The 18427-nt window shown below is 35.3% G+C and overlaps 2 protein-coding genes across 2 annotated transcripts in view; both read right to left on the bottom strand.

Annotated features, from left to right (window-relative positions):
- Positions 1 to 18427, bottom strand: part of LOC133327286 (serine-rich adhesin for platelets) — a 174349-nt gene that overhangs the window by 122932 nt on the left and 32990 nt on the right. The gene's annotated exons all lie outside the window — the stretch shown is intronic.
- Positions 11535 to 11969, bottom strand: LOC133327268 (uncharacterized). Its single transcript, XM_061535825.1, has 2 exons — positions 11772 to 11969; positions 11535 to 11696 (listed from the first exon to the last, which is right to left on the bottom strand). The coding sequence occupies exons 1-2, from the start codon at positions 11967 to 11969 to the stop codon at positions 11535 to 11537; spliced, it is 360 nt and encodes a 119-aa protein (XP_061391809.1).

Raw genomic sequence — 18427 nt, 5'->3', positions numbered from 1 at the left:
CATTTGGAATTATCTTGCCCAGTGCATTTTATTTGTTTCGGAAAATCTCGATATATTGTAATGGTAAATTATTTTTTAATTAGGTTTCTATTACAATTACAAGAAAACATGCACTCTACAGCTGGTTCGGTAGGTACTTCCAAGAATTATATAGGAGCTGTATCTAAATCTGAACCGATTTTCACGAAACTTAACACACATCAATCTAGACTCAATTCAGTACGCTATGCCAAATTACGTGCAAATCGAAAGATATATAGGTACGTTGGTGCACCATTTACATTAAATCGGACGAAGATATATATGGTAGCTATATCTAAATCAGAACCGATTTTCACGAAACTTAACACACATCATCCTAGGCATAAGTCAGTACACTATGCCAAGTTTCGTGCAAATCAAAAGATAATTAGGGACTTTGGTGCACCATTTATCTTAAATCGGACGAAGATATATATGGAGCTATGTCTAAATCTGAACCGATTTTCACAAAACTTAGCACACACCACTCTAGAATCAAATCAGTACGCTATGCCAAATTTCCTGCAAATCGAGGCATATATAGGGTCTTTGGTGCACTATTTACCTAAAATCGGACGAAAGCATATATAGGAGCTATATCTAAATCTGAACCGATTTTCACGAAATTTAACATACATCGTTCTATACATAATTCAGTACGCTGTACCAAAATTCGTGCAAATCGAAGAATATTTAGGGACTTTGGTGCATCATTTTCCATAAATCGGACGAAGATATATATGGGAGCTATATCTATATCTGAAGCGATTTTCACGAAACTTAGCACACATGATTCTAGGCTTAATTCAGTACGCTATGCCAAATTTCGTGCAAATCGAATAATATATAGGGTCTTTGGTGCACCATTTACATAAAATCGGACGAAAATATATATGGGAGCTATATATAAATCTGAAGCGATTTTCACGAAACTTAGCACACATGATTCTAGGCTTAATTCAGTAGGCTGTGCAAAATTTCGTGCAAATCGAAAGATATTTAGGGACTTTGGTGCATCATTTTCCATAAATCGGACGAAGATATATATGGGAGCTATATCTATATCTGAACTGATTTTTACGAAACTTAACACACATTATTCTAGACTCAATTCAGTACGCTATGCCAAATTTCGTGCAAATCGAGGCATATATAGGGTCTTTGGTGCACCATTTACATAAAATCGGACGAAAATATATATGGGAGCTATATATAAATCTGAAGCGATTTTCACGAAACTTAGCACACATGATTCTAGGCTTAATTCAGTAGGCTGTGCAAAATTTCGTGCAAATCGAAAGATATTTAGGGACTTTGGTGCATCATTTTCCATATATCGGACGAAGATATATATGGGAGCTATATCTATATCTGAACCGATTTTCACGAAACTTAACACACATTATTCTAGACTCAATTCAGTACGCTATGCCAAATTTCCTGCAAATCGAAAGATAAAAAGAGACGTTGGTGCACCATTTGTCTTAAAATATATATGGGAGCTATATCTAAATCTGAACCGATTTTTGCGAAACTTAACACACATCATTCTATACTTAATTCAGTATGGTGTGCCAAATTTCGTGCAAATCGAAGAATATATAGGGTCTTTGGTGCACCATTTCCATAAAATCGGACGAAAATATATATGGGAGCTATATCTAAATCGGGACCGATTTGTCCCAATTTCAATAGGGATCGTCATTGGGTCAAATGAATGAGCTGTGCCAAGTTTCATCCAATTCGAATAATAAATGCGACCAGTGCTTTGTTTACAATTAAACATGGACAGAGAGACAGACGGACGGACATCCATAAATCGACGTAGAAAGTGATTCTATGCGTATTCTTAAAAGTAACCATTTGTCTATCTCGTTTCCTTTTGCCTGTTACAAACATATGCACAAAGACATAATACCTTGTACCACAGTGTGGTGAAGGGTATTAAAATCCAAGCCTTACTTATGGCCTCAAAAAATATTTTTTTAAAAATCCAAGCCTTAGGTAGGGCCTCGAAAATATATGTTCCTCACATTGGCCCTTAAAAATTGGCATAAAAAGGCCTAGGTTAGGTCAGGTTTGGGGATGTGCAGTCACTTATGAGGCTGATCATCCACGAGAAGAGAGGAGGTAAGGACAGATCTGTAGGAGAGAGAAGATTGGGGAAATAAAGGGAGTTGAGAAGCTTACAGAAATATATAAAAAATGTGAGATTTGAATGAAGGTCGATGGCTATAGGAATCAGACAGAAGATGTGTTACGTGTCAAGGTTGTACGGTCCTAACCACTTTAGGTTTCTAATTATGCTGTAGATTAGAACAGGTTCGGTTGTAGACAAGAAGCTGAGACTCGGTAGAAAATGAGCACCTAATAGTTTGTGGCGCCTGTAAGCCAGGGCTGGGCAGTGGCACAGGAAATGCTCAATGGTCTCCGTCTCCTCCTCGTCAACGCAGAGTCTACAGTAATCAATTACGTCAAGATCCCATTTACTAGTAAAAGTCCTGATATTACAATGACCAGTAATGATTCCTGTCATCTCTCTAATTTCAGATTTGCTCAGGTTCAACAGTGAGTGCGTTCTTTTGGTAGAAAGAGTCGGCCAAATGGATCTTGACACGTTGCACCTAGGTTCGTAAAAATTCCGGTAAAAGTAACATATAGGTGGTTTGATTGAGTCATCAGTTGCTTGATCTGTGAATTGAGATCCTCGTCTAGCTAGTTCGTCCGCTCTTCCATTACCCAAGATGTCAAAATGTCCTGGTACCCAACACAACCTATCGCTGTAAGTAAGATCTTCCAAAGCTGAGGACGGATTCAGATTTGATATAACAAGATTTGATGGCTTTACGAGCCACTTGACTATCCACAAAGATAGTCATCGGTTCAACGACCTCTGCATCCAGACTTTTTATCAATTCAGCTGCCATCCAAATCGCAAAGATTTCAGCTTGGAAAACACTATAGTTGCAATCCAGATTGTAGGTTAGCTCAAGGCCTAGCCTTTCACAGTAGACGCCCGCCCCCGTACCTTCTTCCATCTTGCATCTGTCTGTATAGAAGGCCAGACCGTCCAGAGGAGGGTTACTTCGGTTCCAGTCGTCCCTACTAGGAATAACGACATCTATATCGTCAAATCTCATGATTGGTCATATATAGTCGCTTTTAAGGCCTTTTGGTTGCTTAAAATGATTATTTATTTATTTTTTGATAAAATTCCGGGAATTCCTATTGGTCAATGGTGGCGTATGATTGATGTCCGTACGTATACCACCCATAGTGCTGTGTACATTGTGAGTGCTAGGAAAATTAAAATTTTTTTTTTTTTTTTTTTTAAAAAATAATATTTTAATATTTTTTTTAAAAAAATCCACGACTTTTGTTGGGTCTAGAAAATATTTTTTTTTTTTAAATCCACAATTTTTGTTGGGTCCACGCCTTTTGTTGGGTCCACCCCTTTGGTGGGTCTATAAAAATATTTTTTTAAAAAATCCACATCATCTGGTGGGATCTTAAAAATATTTTTTTAAAAAATCCTACGCCTTAGGGTATCTAGAAGTTCCCGGAAGTCCCATTGGTCAATGGTGGCGTATGATTGATGTCCGTACGTATACCACCCATAGTGCCGCGTACATTGTGAGTGCTAGGAAAATTAAAACTTTTTTTATTATATTTTTATAATATTTTTTTTTTTTTTTTAAATCCACGACTTTTGTTGGGTCCACGCCTTTTGGTGGGTCTAGAAAATATTTTTGTTTTAATCCAGGACTTTTGTTCGGTCCACGCCTTTTGTTGGGTCTATAAAAATATTTTTTTTTAAATCCACGATTTTTGTTGGGTCCACCCCTTTGTTGGGTCTATAAAAATATTTTCTTAAAAAATCCACATCTTCTGGTGGGATCTTAAAAATATATTTTTTTAAAAAGTCCTACGCCTTAGGGTATCTAGAAGTTTCCGGAAGTCCCATTGGTCAATGGTGGCGTATGATTGATGTCCGTACGTATACCACCAAGAGTGCTGTGTACATTATGAGTGCTAGGAAAATTAGATTTTTATTATTAAATTATTATAAAAAATTTTTAAAAAAAAATCACGTCTTTTGTTGGGTCCACGCCTTTTGGTGGGTCTAGAAAATATTTTTTTTTCAAAATCCACGACTTTTGTTGGGTCTATAAAAATATATATTTTTTTTAAATCCATGACTTTTGTTGGGTCCACGCCTTTTGGTGGGTCTATAAAAATATTTTTTTTTTTAAATCCACATCATCTGGTGGGATCTTAAAAATATTTTTTTAAAAAGTCCCACGCCTTAGGGTATCTAGAAGTCCATAATAGTTCCATATTTTCTTAATTATGACCTCTAATTGACCAATTTAACTTGACTTTTCCCATGCTAATCACCTCATTAGCATTAATCGGTTCGCTAATTGTTGGAATTTGCGGTTTATTGGCCTCAATAAAATGTACTCAATTTTTTATGGCTACTTATTTTTGCCGTCAACGAATTTACCACCCCAGACCCTCCGAATCAGAAAATTATTAATGGTTGAGTTGTTGGGCTACAGAAAAATAAACAACAACAACAATTATTTTTCTAACAAATATAATTAACAAAAAAAAAAATCGAACCATGAAATGACATAATTAAAAAAAAAAAATTCTAAAATTTAAAAATAAAAATTGGAAAACTGAAAAATACTACTCCGTCTACTAGCTTCCTTCCATTAGAGCTACGATGGTTGTGGTTATCAAATGTTGCCTTTTCCTCATAATCATACAAACCGGCATTGTTGTTGGTATAATGAAATTAAATTAATAGTTTATATAATTAAAAAAAAAATTACAACAACAAAAAATCTCCAAACTTCCCCCTTTAAGCCCGCCTCATGAACTTCACCCGCACCGAAGTGGAATTCAATAAGAAATATATCCGAAATATGACTGCCTGGCTTGACAAAGGTCTACTAAATATTGATATCGATACCGAACGCATAATGGAATATGGCCTGCGTGGTAGTATAGCGGTCCAAATAAAAATGTCCAATTCCCAGAAATATCAGCGTCTATTCGCCTATGAATATGATTTGTGTAAGCTGTTAAGTGAAATCTCCAAGGAGAGTATTATAAATCTCTGGTATCGAACCTTCTTGAAAAATGGCAATTTTATGGAAAATTGTCCAATTGCAAAGGTAGGGATTTGAAAAAAATTTTCAGATTTTTTTTTTAGTTTTTTTTTCTCTATAATTAGGGCCACTATTTTATACGTAATCTACGTTTGGATGCCAATACCATACCGGTCTTCTTACGATCGGGAGAATATCAAATTGCCTCATTGGATTACTATGGTAAACGTAAAACGAAGTCCTATGAACAGGTTCTGAAATTTGTTATTGGTATAAGGATATATTGAAATATGTAGGAATTATTTGAAATAAAATCTTCTGAATTGTTAAAAATATTTTATAAGGACCTATAACATTGTCGGAATTCAACACTTGCCTGGTACTATGGGTGGTATAAGTAACAACATCAATCATACGCATTAATATCTCTTTGGAGATATAATTGCTGGAAGGGTTGGGATTAGAAAAAGAATACCTGCAGCTCTTCCACAGGAAGAGGAATACCTACAGTTCTCCTCTAGGAAGAAGAAGACCTACAGTTCGCCTGTAGGAAGAAGACCTCCAGCTCTCTTATAGGAAGAAAAATACCTGCAGCTCTTCCACAGGAAGAGGAATACCTGCAGCTCTGCTATAGGATAAAGAATACCTCCAGCTCTCCTATAGGAAGGAGAAAATTTCATAAACAATATGTCGTGGATTTTCTAATATCATACAAAGCGTCTATATTATTTAAAAATATTTTTTAAGGACCCTCTACAAGACGTGGATTTATTTTAAATTTTTGTTAAGGACCTCTACAAGGCTATTTAAAATGTGTGGATTTTTTATATCCTTCACCACACGATGGTACAGGGTATTACGACTTTGTACATATGTTTGTAACAGGCAAAAGGAAACGAGATAGACACAAAAATCCTTTTGAGAATATGCATAGAATCACTTTATAAATCGATCTATGCATGGTGTAGGATTTGCACGAAATTTGGCACAGCGTACTAAATTACGTCTCGGAAGATGTGTGTTAAATTTCGTGAAAATCAGTTCAGATTTAGTTATAGCTCCCATCTATATTTTCTTCCGATTTTATGTAAATGATGCACCAAAGTCCCTATATATGCTTCGATTTGCACGAAATTTGGCACAGCGTACTGAATTAAGTCTAGAAAGATGTGTGTTAAATTTCATGAAAATCGGTTCAGATTTAGATATAGCTCCCATATATATATTTTCGTCCGATTGTATGTAAATGTGCACCAAAGTCCCTATACATCCTTCGATTTGCACGAAATTTGGCACAGCGTACTGAATTGAGCCTAGAATGATGTCTGCCAAGTTTCGTGAAAATCGGTTCAGATTTGGATATAGCTCCCATATAAATTTTCGGCCGATTTAAGGTAAATGGTGCACCAAAGTCCCTATATATACTTCGATTTGCACGAAATTTGGTACAGAGTACTGAATTAAGTCTAGAACGATGTGTGTTCAATTTCATGAAAATCGGTTCAGATTTAGATATAGCTCCCATATATATTTTCACCCGATTTTATGTAAATGGTGCACCAAAGTCCCTATATATCTTTGGATTTGCACGAAATTTGGCACAGCGTACTGAATTAAGTCTAGAAAGATGTGTGTTAAATTTCGTGAAAATCGGTTCAGATTTGGATATAGCTCCCATATAAATTTTCGGCCGATTTAAGGTAAATGGTGCACCAAAGTCCCTATATATACTTCGATTTGCACGAAATTTGGTACAGAGTACTGAATTAAGTCTAGAACGATGTGTGTTCAATTTCATGAAAATCTGTTCAGATTTAGATATAGCTCCCATATATATTTTCGCCGGATTTTATGTAAATGGTGTACCAAAGTCCCTATATATCCTTCGATTTGCACAAAATTTGGCATAGCGTACTGAATTAAGTCTAGAAAGATGTGTGTTAAATTTCGTGAAAATCGGTTCAGATTTCGATATAGCTCCCATATATAGTTTCGCCCGATTTAAGGTAAATGGTGCACCAAAGTCCCTAAACATCTTTCGATTTGCACGAAATTTGGCATAACTCACTGAATTGAGCCTTGAGTGATGCCTGCCAAGTTTCGTAAAAATCGGTCTAGATTTAGATATAGCTCCCATATATATTTTCGTCCGATTTCTAACAAACATATTACCCATAATCTATTTTCAGCCAATACCAACAAACTTTTATTTTTCATTCAAAACATAGCAAATTTTTTCAATAGATATTTATACCCGTAGCAAACCGCACGACATGTTCATAGGATTTCGTTTTACGTTTGCCATAATAAGTGTTGTATACTATTTGATATACGCCAGATCTAAAGAACACCGGCATGCTTTTCGCATTCAAATTCAATTTTCGTATATAATAATGACCCTGTCGATAGGAGAAGTCGCATCAAATAAAAATGTATGCTCAGTTACTTAAATCTCACCTTAACTATTGGACAATTCTCCATAAGATTGCCATATTTCAGAGCGGAACGAAACCAATTCGTTATAATACTTTCCTTTGAAATTTCGCTCAACATTTTACAAATGTCATATTCGAAGGCAAATATACGCTGATATGTTTTCGAATTTTCCATTTTATACTGTATGGCAATACTGCCACGTAGGCCATAGACTAGATCGCGTTCGGTCTCAACATCCAAATTGAGGAGGCCATTCTCCACCCAGGCTGTCATATTTTTCATATATTTACTATTGAAATTCACATCGGTACTGGTGAAGTTTATGAAGCGACCTTTAGGGAGTATGCTTTTTAAATTCGGAAATTTAATGAAATGAAAAACTGAAATATTTACCCAGTCCAGCCTGAATTTGAAAAATTTGTAACACTACCACCAAACCGAATTTGAACGAAATCATTGTTAGCTGCCGTTAATGTGAGTGCTTTGCTGAAGAATAATTTTAAATTGAATATCGAAACAAAATAGTTTGTTGTTTTTGTTTATTTCTAATCGTAATTATTTAATATTTACTATGCAATTTCATGGCTCTGATTATGCCATAAAATTATATAATAGTCAAGAGAATTATTGAATAACAAACAAAAACAAAAATTTTGTAATCTCTAAAAATAAATTAGGTAGAAAAATAGTTTTTTTTTACGTCTGACATGGGTCCATAAAAATGCCTATTGGTTGCTTAAATTATCTTTGTCCCATTTGCCACAAGTAAAGGGTGGCGTATGATTGATGTCCGTACGTATACCACCCATAGAACCCTGTACATTTTGAGTGGTGGGAAAATCGAGCCTCCTTAAAAATATTTTTTCAAACAATCCACGCCTTATGGTGACTCTAAAAAATATTTTTCAAAAAAATCCAAGCCTTATTGTATGACCTTAAAAAATATTTTTTTTTAATCTACGCCTTATTGTAAGACCTTAAATTTTTTTTAAAAAATCCACGCCTTATGGTGACTCCTTATGATTAATTAAAAACCAGTAAGGAAAGTAGTAAAGTCGGACGGGGACGACTATATTATACCCTTCACCACTTTGGGTATATTCAACAGATGAATCCTAGCTGACGTCACGTGTTTGTTATATATCCATATCTGAGCCGATTTCAGGGAAACTTGCCAGAGACTAATTTGTATTACTTCAGTACGCTGTGTCCATCGGCCTAGCTATGGATCTTTTCACGAAGCTTAGGAACATCATTCTAGACTTAATTCAGTACCCTATACCAAAATTCGTGCAAATCGAAAGATATATAGGGAGTTTGGTGGACAAATTATATAAAATCGGACGAAAATATATATGAGAGCTACATCTAAATCTGAACCGATTTTCAGGAAACTTAGCACACGTCAGTCTTGACCTAATTCATTACGCTGTGCCAAATTTCGTGCAAATCGAAAGCTATATAGGGACATTGGTGGACCATTTACATTAAATCGGGCGAAAATATATATGGGAGCTATATCTAAATCTGAACCGATTTTCAGGAAACTTTTCACACATCATTATAGATTCAATTTAGTACGCCATGCCAAATTTCGTGCAAATCGAAAGATATATAGGGACTTTTGTGGGCCATTTACATAAAATCGGACGAAAATATATATGGAAGCTATATCTAAATCTGAACCGATTTTCTCGAAACTTTGTACACATCATTCTAGGCTTAGTTCAGTACGCTGTGCCAAATTTCGTGCAAATCGAAAGGCATTTAGAGACTTTGGTGCACCATTTACCTTAAATCGGACAAAAATATATATGGGAGCTATATCTAAATCTGAACCGATTTTCACGAAACTTGGCATACATCATTATAGACTCAATTTAGTACGCTATGCCAAATTTCGTGCAAATCGAAAGATATATAGGGACTTTGGTACACCATTTACCTTAAATCGGACGAAAATATATATGGGAGCAATATCGAAATCTGAAGCGATTTTCACGAAACTTGGCAGACATCATTCTAGACCTTATTCATTACGCTGTGCCAAATCTTGTGCAAATCGGAAGATATATAAGGACTTTGTTACTTCATTTACCTTAAATCTGGCGAAACTATATATGGAAGCTATATCTAAATCTGAACCGATTTTCACGAAACTTAACACACATCATTCTAGGCATAATTCATTACGCTAAGCCAAATTTCATTCAAAACGAAAGATATAAAGGGACTTTGATGCACCAATTACATAAAATCGGGAGCTATATCGAAATCTGAACCGATTTTTATGAAACTCAGCATATATCATTCTAGGCCTAATTCATTACGCTATGCCAAATTTCGTGGAAATCGAAATATATATAGGGACTTTGGTACACCATTTACCTTAAATGGTAGGAAAATATATATGGAAGCTATATCTAAATCTAAACCGATCTTTACCAAACTTCGCGCACATCATTCTAGAGTGAATTCGGTACGCTGTGCCAAATTTCGTGCAAATCGAAAGATATTTAGGGGCTTTGGTTCACCATTTACCCAATATCGGACGAAAATATATATGGGAGCTATATCTAAATCTGAACCGATTTTCAGGAAACTTAGCACACTTCATTCTAGACTTAATTCATTACGCTATGCCAAATTTCGTGCAAATAGAAAGATATATAGGGACTCTGGTGCACCATTTACATTAAATCGGGCGAATATATATATGGGAGCTATATCTAAATCTGAACCGATTTTTAGGAAACTTAACATACATCATTTGAGACCTAATTCATTACGCTATGGCAAATTTCGTGCAAATCGAAATATATTTAGAGGCTTTGGTGCACCATTTACCTTAAATCGGACGAAAATATATATGGGAGCTATATCGAAATTTGAACCGATTTTCAGGAAATTTAACACACATCATTCTAGACGTTATTCATTGCGCTGTGCCAAATTTCGTGTAAATCGAAAGATATATAGGGACTTTGGTGCACCATTTACCTTAAATCGGACGAAAATATATATGGGAGCTATATCTAAATCTGAACCGATTTTCATGAAACTCAGCACATATCAACACATATCATTCTGAACCGATTTTTCCCAATTTCAATAGGGTTCGTCCTTGAGCCAAATAAGTGACCTGTGACAAATTTCATCCAAATCGAATCATAAATGCGACCTGTACTTTGTCTACAATTTAACATGTACAGACGGACGGACGGAAAAAATTCAGACCAAATGGTGACTTCTTATGAATATTTTTAAAAAATCCAGTTTTATAAAAATCCAGACATATTGGTGACTCCTTATGAATAATTTTTTAAAAAGTCCAGGCCTAATGTTGACTCCTTATGAAGAAGGGGTTTAAAACTATTTTTAAAAATCCACGCCTCATGTTAGGTGGTTAAAAGGATGTTTTAAAAATCCACGCCTCCTGTTAGGTGCTTAAAAGGATGTTTTAAAAATCCACGCCTCCTGTTAGGTGCTTAAAAGGATGTTTTAAAAATCCACGCCTCCTGTTAGGTGGTTAAAAGGATGTTAGGTGGTTAAAAGGATGTTTTAAAAATCCACGCCTCATGTAGGGTGGTTAACAGGATGTTTTAAAAATCCACGCCTCATGTTAGGTGGTTAACAGGATGTTTTAAAAATCCACGCCTCCTGTTAGGTGCTTAAAAGGATGTTTTAAAAATCCACGCCTCATGTTAGGTGGTTAACAGGATGTTTTAAAAATCCACGCCTCATGCAGGGTGGTTAACAGGATGTTTTAAAAATCCACGCCTCATGTTAGGCCTTAGATCCATAAAAATATTTTTAAAAACTCCACGCCTTATATGCAATTAAAATTAATTTTTTTTTTAAATAAAACCACAACAATTTCAGAACCTTCACCATTTAATAATTAAATTATGACATTCGTTTTCCAAATACAATTCCCAAACCAAACCAAATTTGTTTTCAATATATCTTAAAGCCAATGGCAAAGCGAACTACCTGTTGATAGGATTTAGTTTTTCGTTTGCCATAATAATTCAATGACGATATCTGATAATCGCCCGATCTTAAGAAGGCCGGTAAAGTGGCGGGATTCAAACTTATATTATGTGCATAATAATGACCCTGAAAACAGAAGAAAAAAAAATACTTTTTCGGAGAATTGAAAACAACAAAAAAAATTTCAAAATAGCTTCCCACCTTAGCGATTGGACAATTTTCCATAATATTGCCACTTTTCAATAGTTTCCGATACCATACACTTATAATGCTACCCTTGGTGATTTGACTTAACATCTGGCACAAATCGAAATCGTAGGCAAACATACGTTGAAAATCTTTGGCATTGGGCATTTTAATTTGTATGGCAATTGCCCCACGAATACCGTATTCCAACATTTGTTCCGTTTCGAAATCGACATTGAGGAGTCCCCCATCCAGCCAGGTGGTTACATTTTTCAGATATTTATTATTGAAGGACACTTCGGTACCAGTGAAATTCATAAGACGACCTTGGGAGGAGAAAATTTGGGATGTTTTTTTTCGCTTAAATTAAAAAAATTAAAAAAAATATTGAATTCAAAAAATATTTACCAAAAATAGAATTTGTTTCGAAAATTAGTAATAGGGAAAATAGGTATACTTTCATATACACCATTTTAAGTACCACCACTAATCAATACTGAATAGAAAGTGAAATCTATTTTGAATATGCTTTGTAGGGGGGTTTCTAAACATTAGAAAATGATTATTAAATAATTATTGAATTGCATGGTATTCTAATATTCCATAATTAGGTATTATTATAAATCACTTAAATAAGTTTCAAATTTGTCGTAAAAAAATTCAGAACTATTTCAAATATAAACAAAAAAATATAAATAATTTTCAGGGCCCACAGCGAGGGTTGGATTAAGAATATATTTTTAAAGGCCTAAAACAAGACATGGACCAACAACAACAAGGCATGGATTTACAAAAAAAAAAAAAAAAAAATAAGGACCCACAACAAGGCGTGGATTTTTTTAAAATATTTTTTAAGGACCTACATCCGGGCGTGGATTTTTTCAAAATATTTTTCTAAGGACCTACAACAAGGCGTGGATTTTTTTAAAATATTTTTCCAAGGACCTGAAACAAGGCATGGACCAACAACAACAAGGCATGGATTAAAAAAAAAATAAGGACCCACAACAAGGCGTGGAGTTTTTTTTTTAATATTTTTCTAAGGACCTACAACAAGGCGTGGAGTTTTTTTTTAATATTTTTCTAAGGACCTACATCCAGGCGTGGATTTTTATACCCTTCACCACACTGTGGTACAGGGTATTATGTCTATGCGCATATGTTTGTAACAGGCAAAAATAATCGAGATAGCCACATGGTTCCTTTTGAGAATATGCATAGAATCACTTTCTGAGTCGATTTATGCATGTCCGTCTGTCCGTCCGTCTGTCTGTCCGTTAACAAAGTACTGTCTGTTGTTAACACAGTACAGGTCGCATTTACGATCCGAATTGGATGAAATTTAGCAAAAGCCACTTATTTGGCCCCAGGATGAACCCTATTGAAATTGGGAAAAATCGGTTCAGATTTAGATATTGCTCCCATATATATTTTCGTCCGATTTAAGGTAAATGGTGCACCAAAGTCTCTATATATCTTTCGATTTGCACGAAATTGGGTACAACGTACTAAATTAAGTCTAGAATGATGTGTGCAAAGTTTCGTGAAAATCGGTTCAGATTTAGATATAGCTCCCATATATATATTCGTCCGATTTAAGGTAAATGGTGCACCAACGTCCCTAAATATCTTTCGGATTGCACGAAATTTGTCACAGCGTACTAAATTGAGTCTACAATGATGTATGCAAAGTTTCGCGAAAATCGGTTTAGATTTAGATATAGCTCCCATATATACTTTCGTCCGATTTAAGGTAAATGGTGCACCAAAGTCCCTATATATCATTCGATTTGCACGAAATTTGGCACAGCGTACTAAAGTAAGTCTAGAATGATGTGTGCAAAGTTTCGTTTAAATCGGTTCAGATTTAGATATAGCTCCAATATATATTTTCGTCCGATTTAAGGTAAATGGTGCACCAAAGTCCCTATATATCTTTCGATTTTCACGAAATTTGACACAGCGTACTGAATTAAGCTTGGAATGATGTGTGCAAAGTTTCGTTTAAATCGGTTCAGATTTAGATATAGCTCCCATATACATCTTCGTCCGATTTAAGGTAAATGGTGCACCAAAGTCCCTATATATCTTTCGATTTGCACGCAATTTGGAACAGCGTACTAAATTACGTCTAGAATTATGTGTGCAAAGTTTCGCGAAAATCCGCTTAGATTAAGATATAGCTACCATATATATCTTCGTCCGATTTAAGGTAAATTGTGTACCAAAGTCCTTAAATATCTTTCGATTTTCACGAAATTGGGCACAGCGTAATCAATAAGGTCTAGAATGATGTGTGCAAAGTTTCGCGAAAATCGGTTTAGATTTAGATATAGCTCCCATATATACTTTCGTCCGATTTAAGGTGAATGGTGCACCAAAGTCCCTATATATCATTCGATTTGCGCGAAATTTGGCACAGCGTACTAAATTAAGTCTACAATGATGTGTGCTAAGTTTCGAAAAAATCGTTTCAGATTTAGATATAGCTCCCATATATATCTTCGTCCGATTTAAGGTAAATGGTGTACCAAAGTCCCTAAATATCTTTCGATTTGCACGAAATTTGGCATAGCGTACTGAATTAAGTCTACAATGATGTGTGCTAAGTTTCGTAAAAATCGGTTTAGATTTAGATATAGCTCCCATTTATATTTTCGTCCGATTTAAGGTAAATGGTGCACAAAAGTCCCTATATATCTTTCGATTTGCACGAAATTTGGCACAGCGTACTAAATTAAGTCTAGAATGATGTGTGCAAAGTTTCGCGAAAATCGGTTCAGATTTAGATATAGCTCCCATATATATCTTCGTCCGATTTAAGGTAAATGGTGCACCAAAGTCCCTATATATCTTTCGATGTGCACGAAATTTGGCACAGTGTACTAAATTAAGTCTACAATGATGTGTGCAAAGTTTCGTGAAAATCGGCTCAGATTTACATATTGCTCCCATATATATTTTCATCCACTTTATGGCAGTTGGTGCACCAAAGACCCTATATATCTTTCGATTTGCACGAATTTTGGTATAGGGTACTGAATTAAGTCTAAAATGATGTTGTTAAGCTTCGTGAAAAGATCCATAGCTAGGCCGATGGACACAAAGTACTGATGTAATATAAAGTTGTATCTGGCAATTTTCCCTGAAATCGGTTCAGATATAAATATATAACAAAAACGCGTCGTCTGTTAGGATACATATGTAGAATATACCCAAAGTGGTGAAGGGTATCATATAGTCGGCCCAGTCCGACTTTACTACTTTCCTTACTGGTTTAAAATATTTTTCTAAGGACCTATAACAAGGCGTGGATTTTTTTAAAAATAGTTTTCTAAGGACCCACAACAAGACGTGGATTTTTTTTTAAATATTTTTCTAAGGACCTACAACAAGTCGTGGATTTTTTTTAAATATTGTTTTAAGGACCTACATCCGGGCGTGGATTTTTTTAAATATTTTTTAAGGACCCACAACAAGGCGTGGATTTTTTTAAGGACCTACAACAAGTCGTGGATTTTTTTAAATATTGTTTTAAGGACCTACAGCAAGTCGTGGATTTTTTTAATATTTTTCTAAGGACCCACAATAAGGCGTGGGTTTTTTAAACAATTTTTCTAAGGACATACAACAAGGCGTGGGTTTTTTTAAATATTTTTTGAAGGACCTACATCCAGGCATGGATTATTTTCAAATATTTTTCTAAGGACCCACAACAAGGTGTGGGTTTTTTACAAATAGTTTTCTAAGGACCTACAACAAGGCGCGGGTTTTTTAAATATTTTTCTAAGGACCTACAACAAGGCGTGGGTTTTTTTAAATATTTTTTTAAGGACCTACACCCGGGCGTGGATTGTTTTAAAATATTTTTTTAAGGACCTACAACAAGGCGTGGATTTTCTTAAAATATGTTTTAAGTACCCACAACAAAGCGTGGATTTTTTTATAAATAGTTTTCTAAGGACCCACATCCGGGTGTGGATTTTTTTAATATTTTTTAAGGATCTACATCCCGGCGTGAATTTTTTTAAAATATTTTTTAAGGACCCACAACAAGGCGTGGATTTTTTTATAAATAGTTTTCTAAGGACCCACATCCGGGCGGGGATTTTTTTAAATATTTTTCTAAGGACCTACAACAAGGCGTGGGTTTTTTTTAAATTTTTTTAAGGACCTACATCCGGGCGTGGATTTTTTTTTAAAAATTTTTCTAAGGACCTACATCTGGGCGTGGGTTTTCTTAAGAACCCACAACAAGGCGTGGATTTTTTATTAATTTTTTTTTAAAGACCCACAACAAGGCGTGGATCTTTTTTTAATATTTTTTTAAGAACCTACATCCCGGCGTGGATTTTTTTAAAATATTTTTTTAAGAACCTACATCCCGGCGTGGATTTTTTTAAAATATTTTTTTAAGAACCTACATCCGGGCGTGGATTTTTATACCCTACACAACTATGTTGTCAGGGTATTATAGCTTTGTGCAGCCCCAAAAGTTTGTAACGCCGCGAAATATTGGTCCTAGACCCACCTTTAAGTATACCGATCATCATATCTCGACTAGCTAAGTCGATCTAGACATGTGTGTCCGTCTGTCCATTATAATTTGTAAACACGATACAGGCCACAGTTATGGACCAATCTTCACGAAATTTTATCATGTAGAATGGGTTCTGCCCAATGAAGACCCCTGTTGTTTTTGGAAAAGATCGGTAAATATTTAGGGGATGAAATGGACCAAAAACTTTATTTTTGTCTGTTTTTCTGGTCGCTCCAGAGGCCGCAATTATGGCTCAAACACCGCGAATTGCTGGGAGAAAGGGATCGGGCCAAAGAAAACGCATACCTGTTTTGATAAAGATCGGTCAATATTGAGCGGGTCAAATAGACCCTGACTTTTGTGTGAAAAATGACAAAATTTGTATTCTATGGCGTATATATTTACCTCTGAAGGACCTAGACCCAAAAAGTTGATAGTATGTTCAAAAGGAGTGGTTGAACTTTAAATTAATACCAATTATATGGACGTATGTACTCAGATGTGGGAGCTACACTTAAATATTTACAGGTGCTTACGTATTCAGACATTATTTAGTAACCCGAACCACACTAGAGGGCGGAAATATAGCGCTGATCGCCTTGAAAATTTCCATGAGATTCCAGTTATGGTCAAGGACAACGCCTATATCTTTCGGTGATGATCAGATAATAATTTTTGTATGAAGTGGACCGAAAACTTTTTTTTTGAGTCGATCTATAGACCACAATTGAACCCACAGTAAAGAGAATCTGGACAAGTACAGCCCTCGTCTACTGAATATTAGTAACATATAGTTTCAAGAGGGTGCAAATGACGCAAAGTTAGATTTTGTCGTGTAGGGTATTATATGGGGTAGGGTATTATATGGTCGGCCCCGTCCGACTATACTGCTCCGCTCACTGGTTTTGTGTTATTTTCGAGTCGAAAATAACACACAAAAATGAAAGCCGAACATCACAACAAAACCCACGGTGAAGGTGATCTGAACAATAGCTGTACTGAATACTCGTAATATTCGGAAAATATGTCAGTGTAAGGGAGAGGTGCAAGATGCTGCAAATATCACGAAATGTTGCCCAAGCTCGGAATAAACATCGGCAGAAAGTTTGAGTTCCGTGGTAGTTGTGTAGGGTATCGTATGGTCGGCCCCGTCCGACTATGCTGCTCCGCGCACTGTTTTTTTTTAATATTTTTCTGAGGACCTACAATTTTAATTTGAATTTTTTTGTAGAAACAAAAGTATTTACCATTATTTGTAGCATAGAATCTCTTCGGAACAATTTATTCATTAATGATAACATTTCAAATTAAAATTTGACTAAATGAGCAATGATAGCACGTAATTATAGATAAGTGTCTCACCATATAATATTAACTATCCAATTATCCATTATTTGGAAACTTACCGTCCAATGGAGGGAAAACTACAAAACCTTATTCCACAACACTTCAATCCACTCACAGCCCCAGACAGTTTTGGTAGAACAGATGGAGTTGCTGAAGTTCTTCAAAATTTTATTGATACTAATTTTACAGTCCGGACTTATTTTGGGTAAGTATTTAATACTTATAAAAATTTATATAAAGATTTCCTTTTGTCGAAGGCCGCCAGATGAATTTCACCACCACCGAGGTGACCTTCAATAGTAAACATCTTAAAAATTTGACAGCATGGCTTGATAAGGGTCTACTAAATATCGATGTCGATATCGCGCATACGCTAGAATATGGTCTACGTGGCAGTATTGCCATACAAATTAAAATGGCAAATACGCAAAATTTTCAACGCCTATTTGCCTATGATTTTGATATCTGCAAGATGTTGAATGACATCTCCAAGGATGGTATTATAAATCTATGGTATCGAGTGCTGCTGAAAAATGGTAATTTTATGGAAAATTGTCCAGTGGCTGAGGTAGGTAGGTGGTGGGAATCTGGAATCTTGATTTTTTTTAACATTAACATATTTTTGTAATTCTCGTTTAACAAGGGTCATTATTACATACGGAATTTGCGTTTGGATCCCAAAACCATACCGGTATTTCTACGATCTGGCGAATATCAAATTGTTGTTGTAAAATATTATGGTAAACGTAAATCGAAATCATATGATCAGATTATGCGTTTTATG

Source organism: Musca vetustissima, unplaced genomic scaffold, assembly GCF_032173495.1.
Source record: "Musca vetustissima isolate MV318-11 ecotype Yass unplaced genomic scaffold, APGP_CSIRO_Mvet_v1 utg28967, whole genome shotgun sequence".
NCBI lineage: Eukaryota > Metazoa > Arthropoda > Insecta > Diptera > Muscidae > Musca > Musca vetustissima.
The sequence above is the reverse complement of the archived record's forward strand: the minus strand, read 5'-3'. Positions and strand labels throughout refer to the sequence as shown.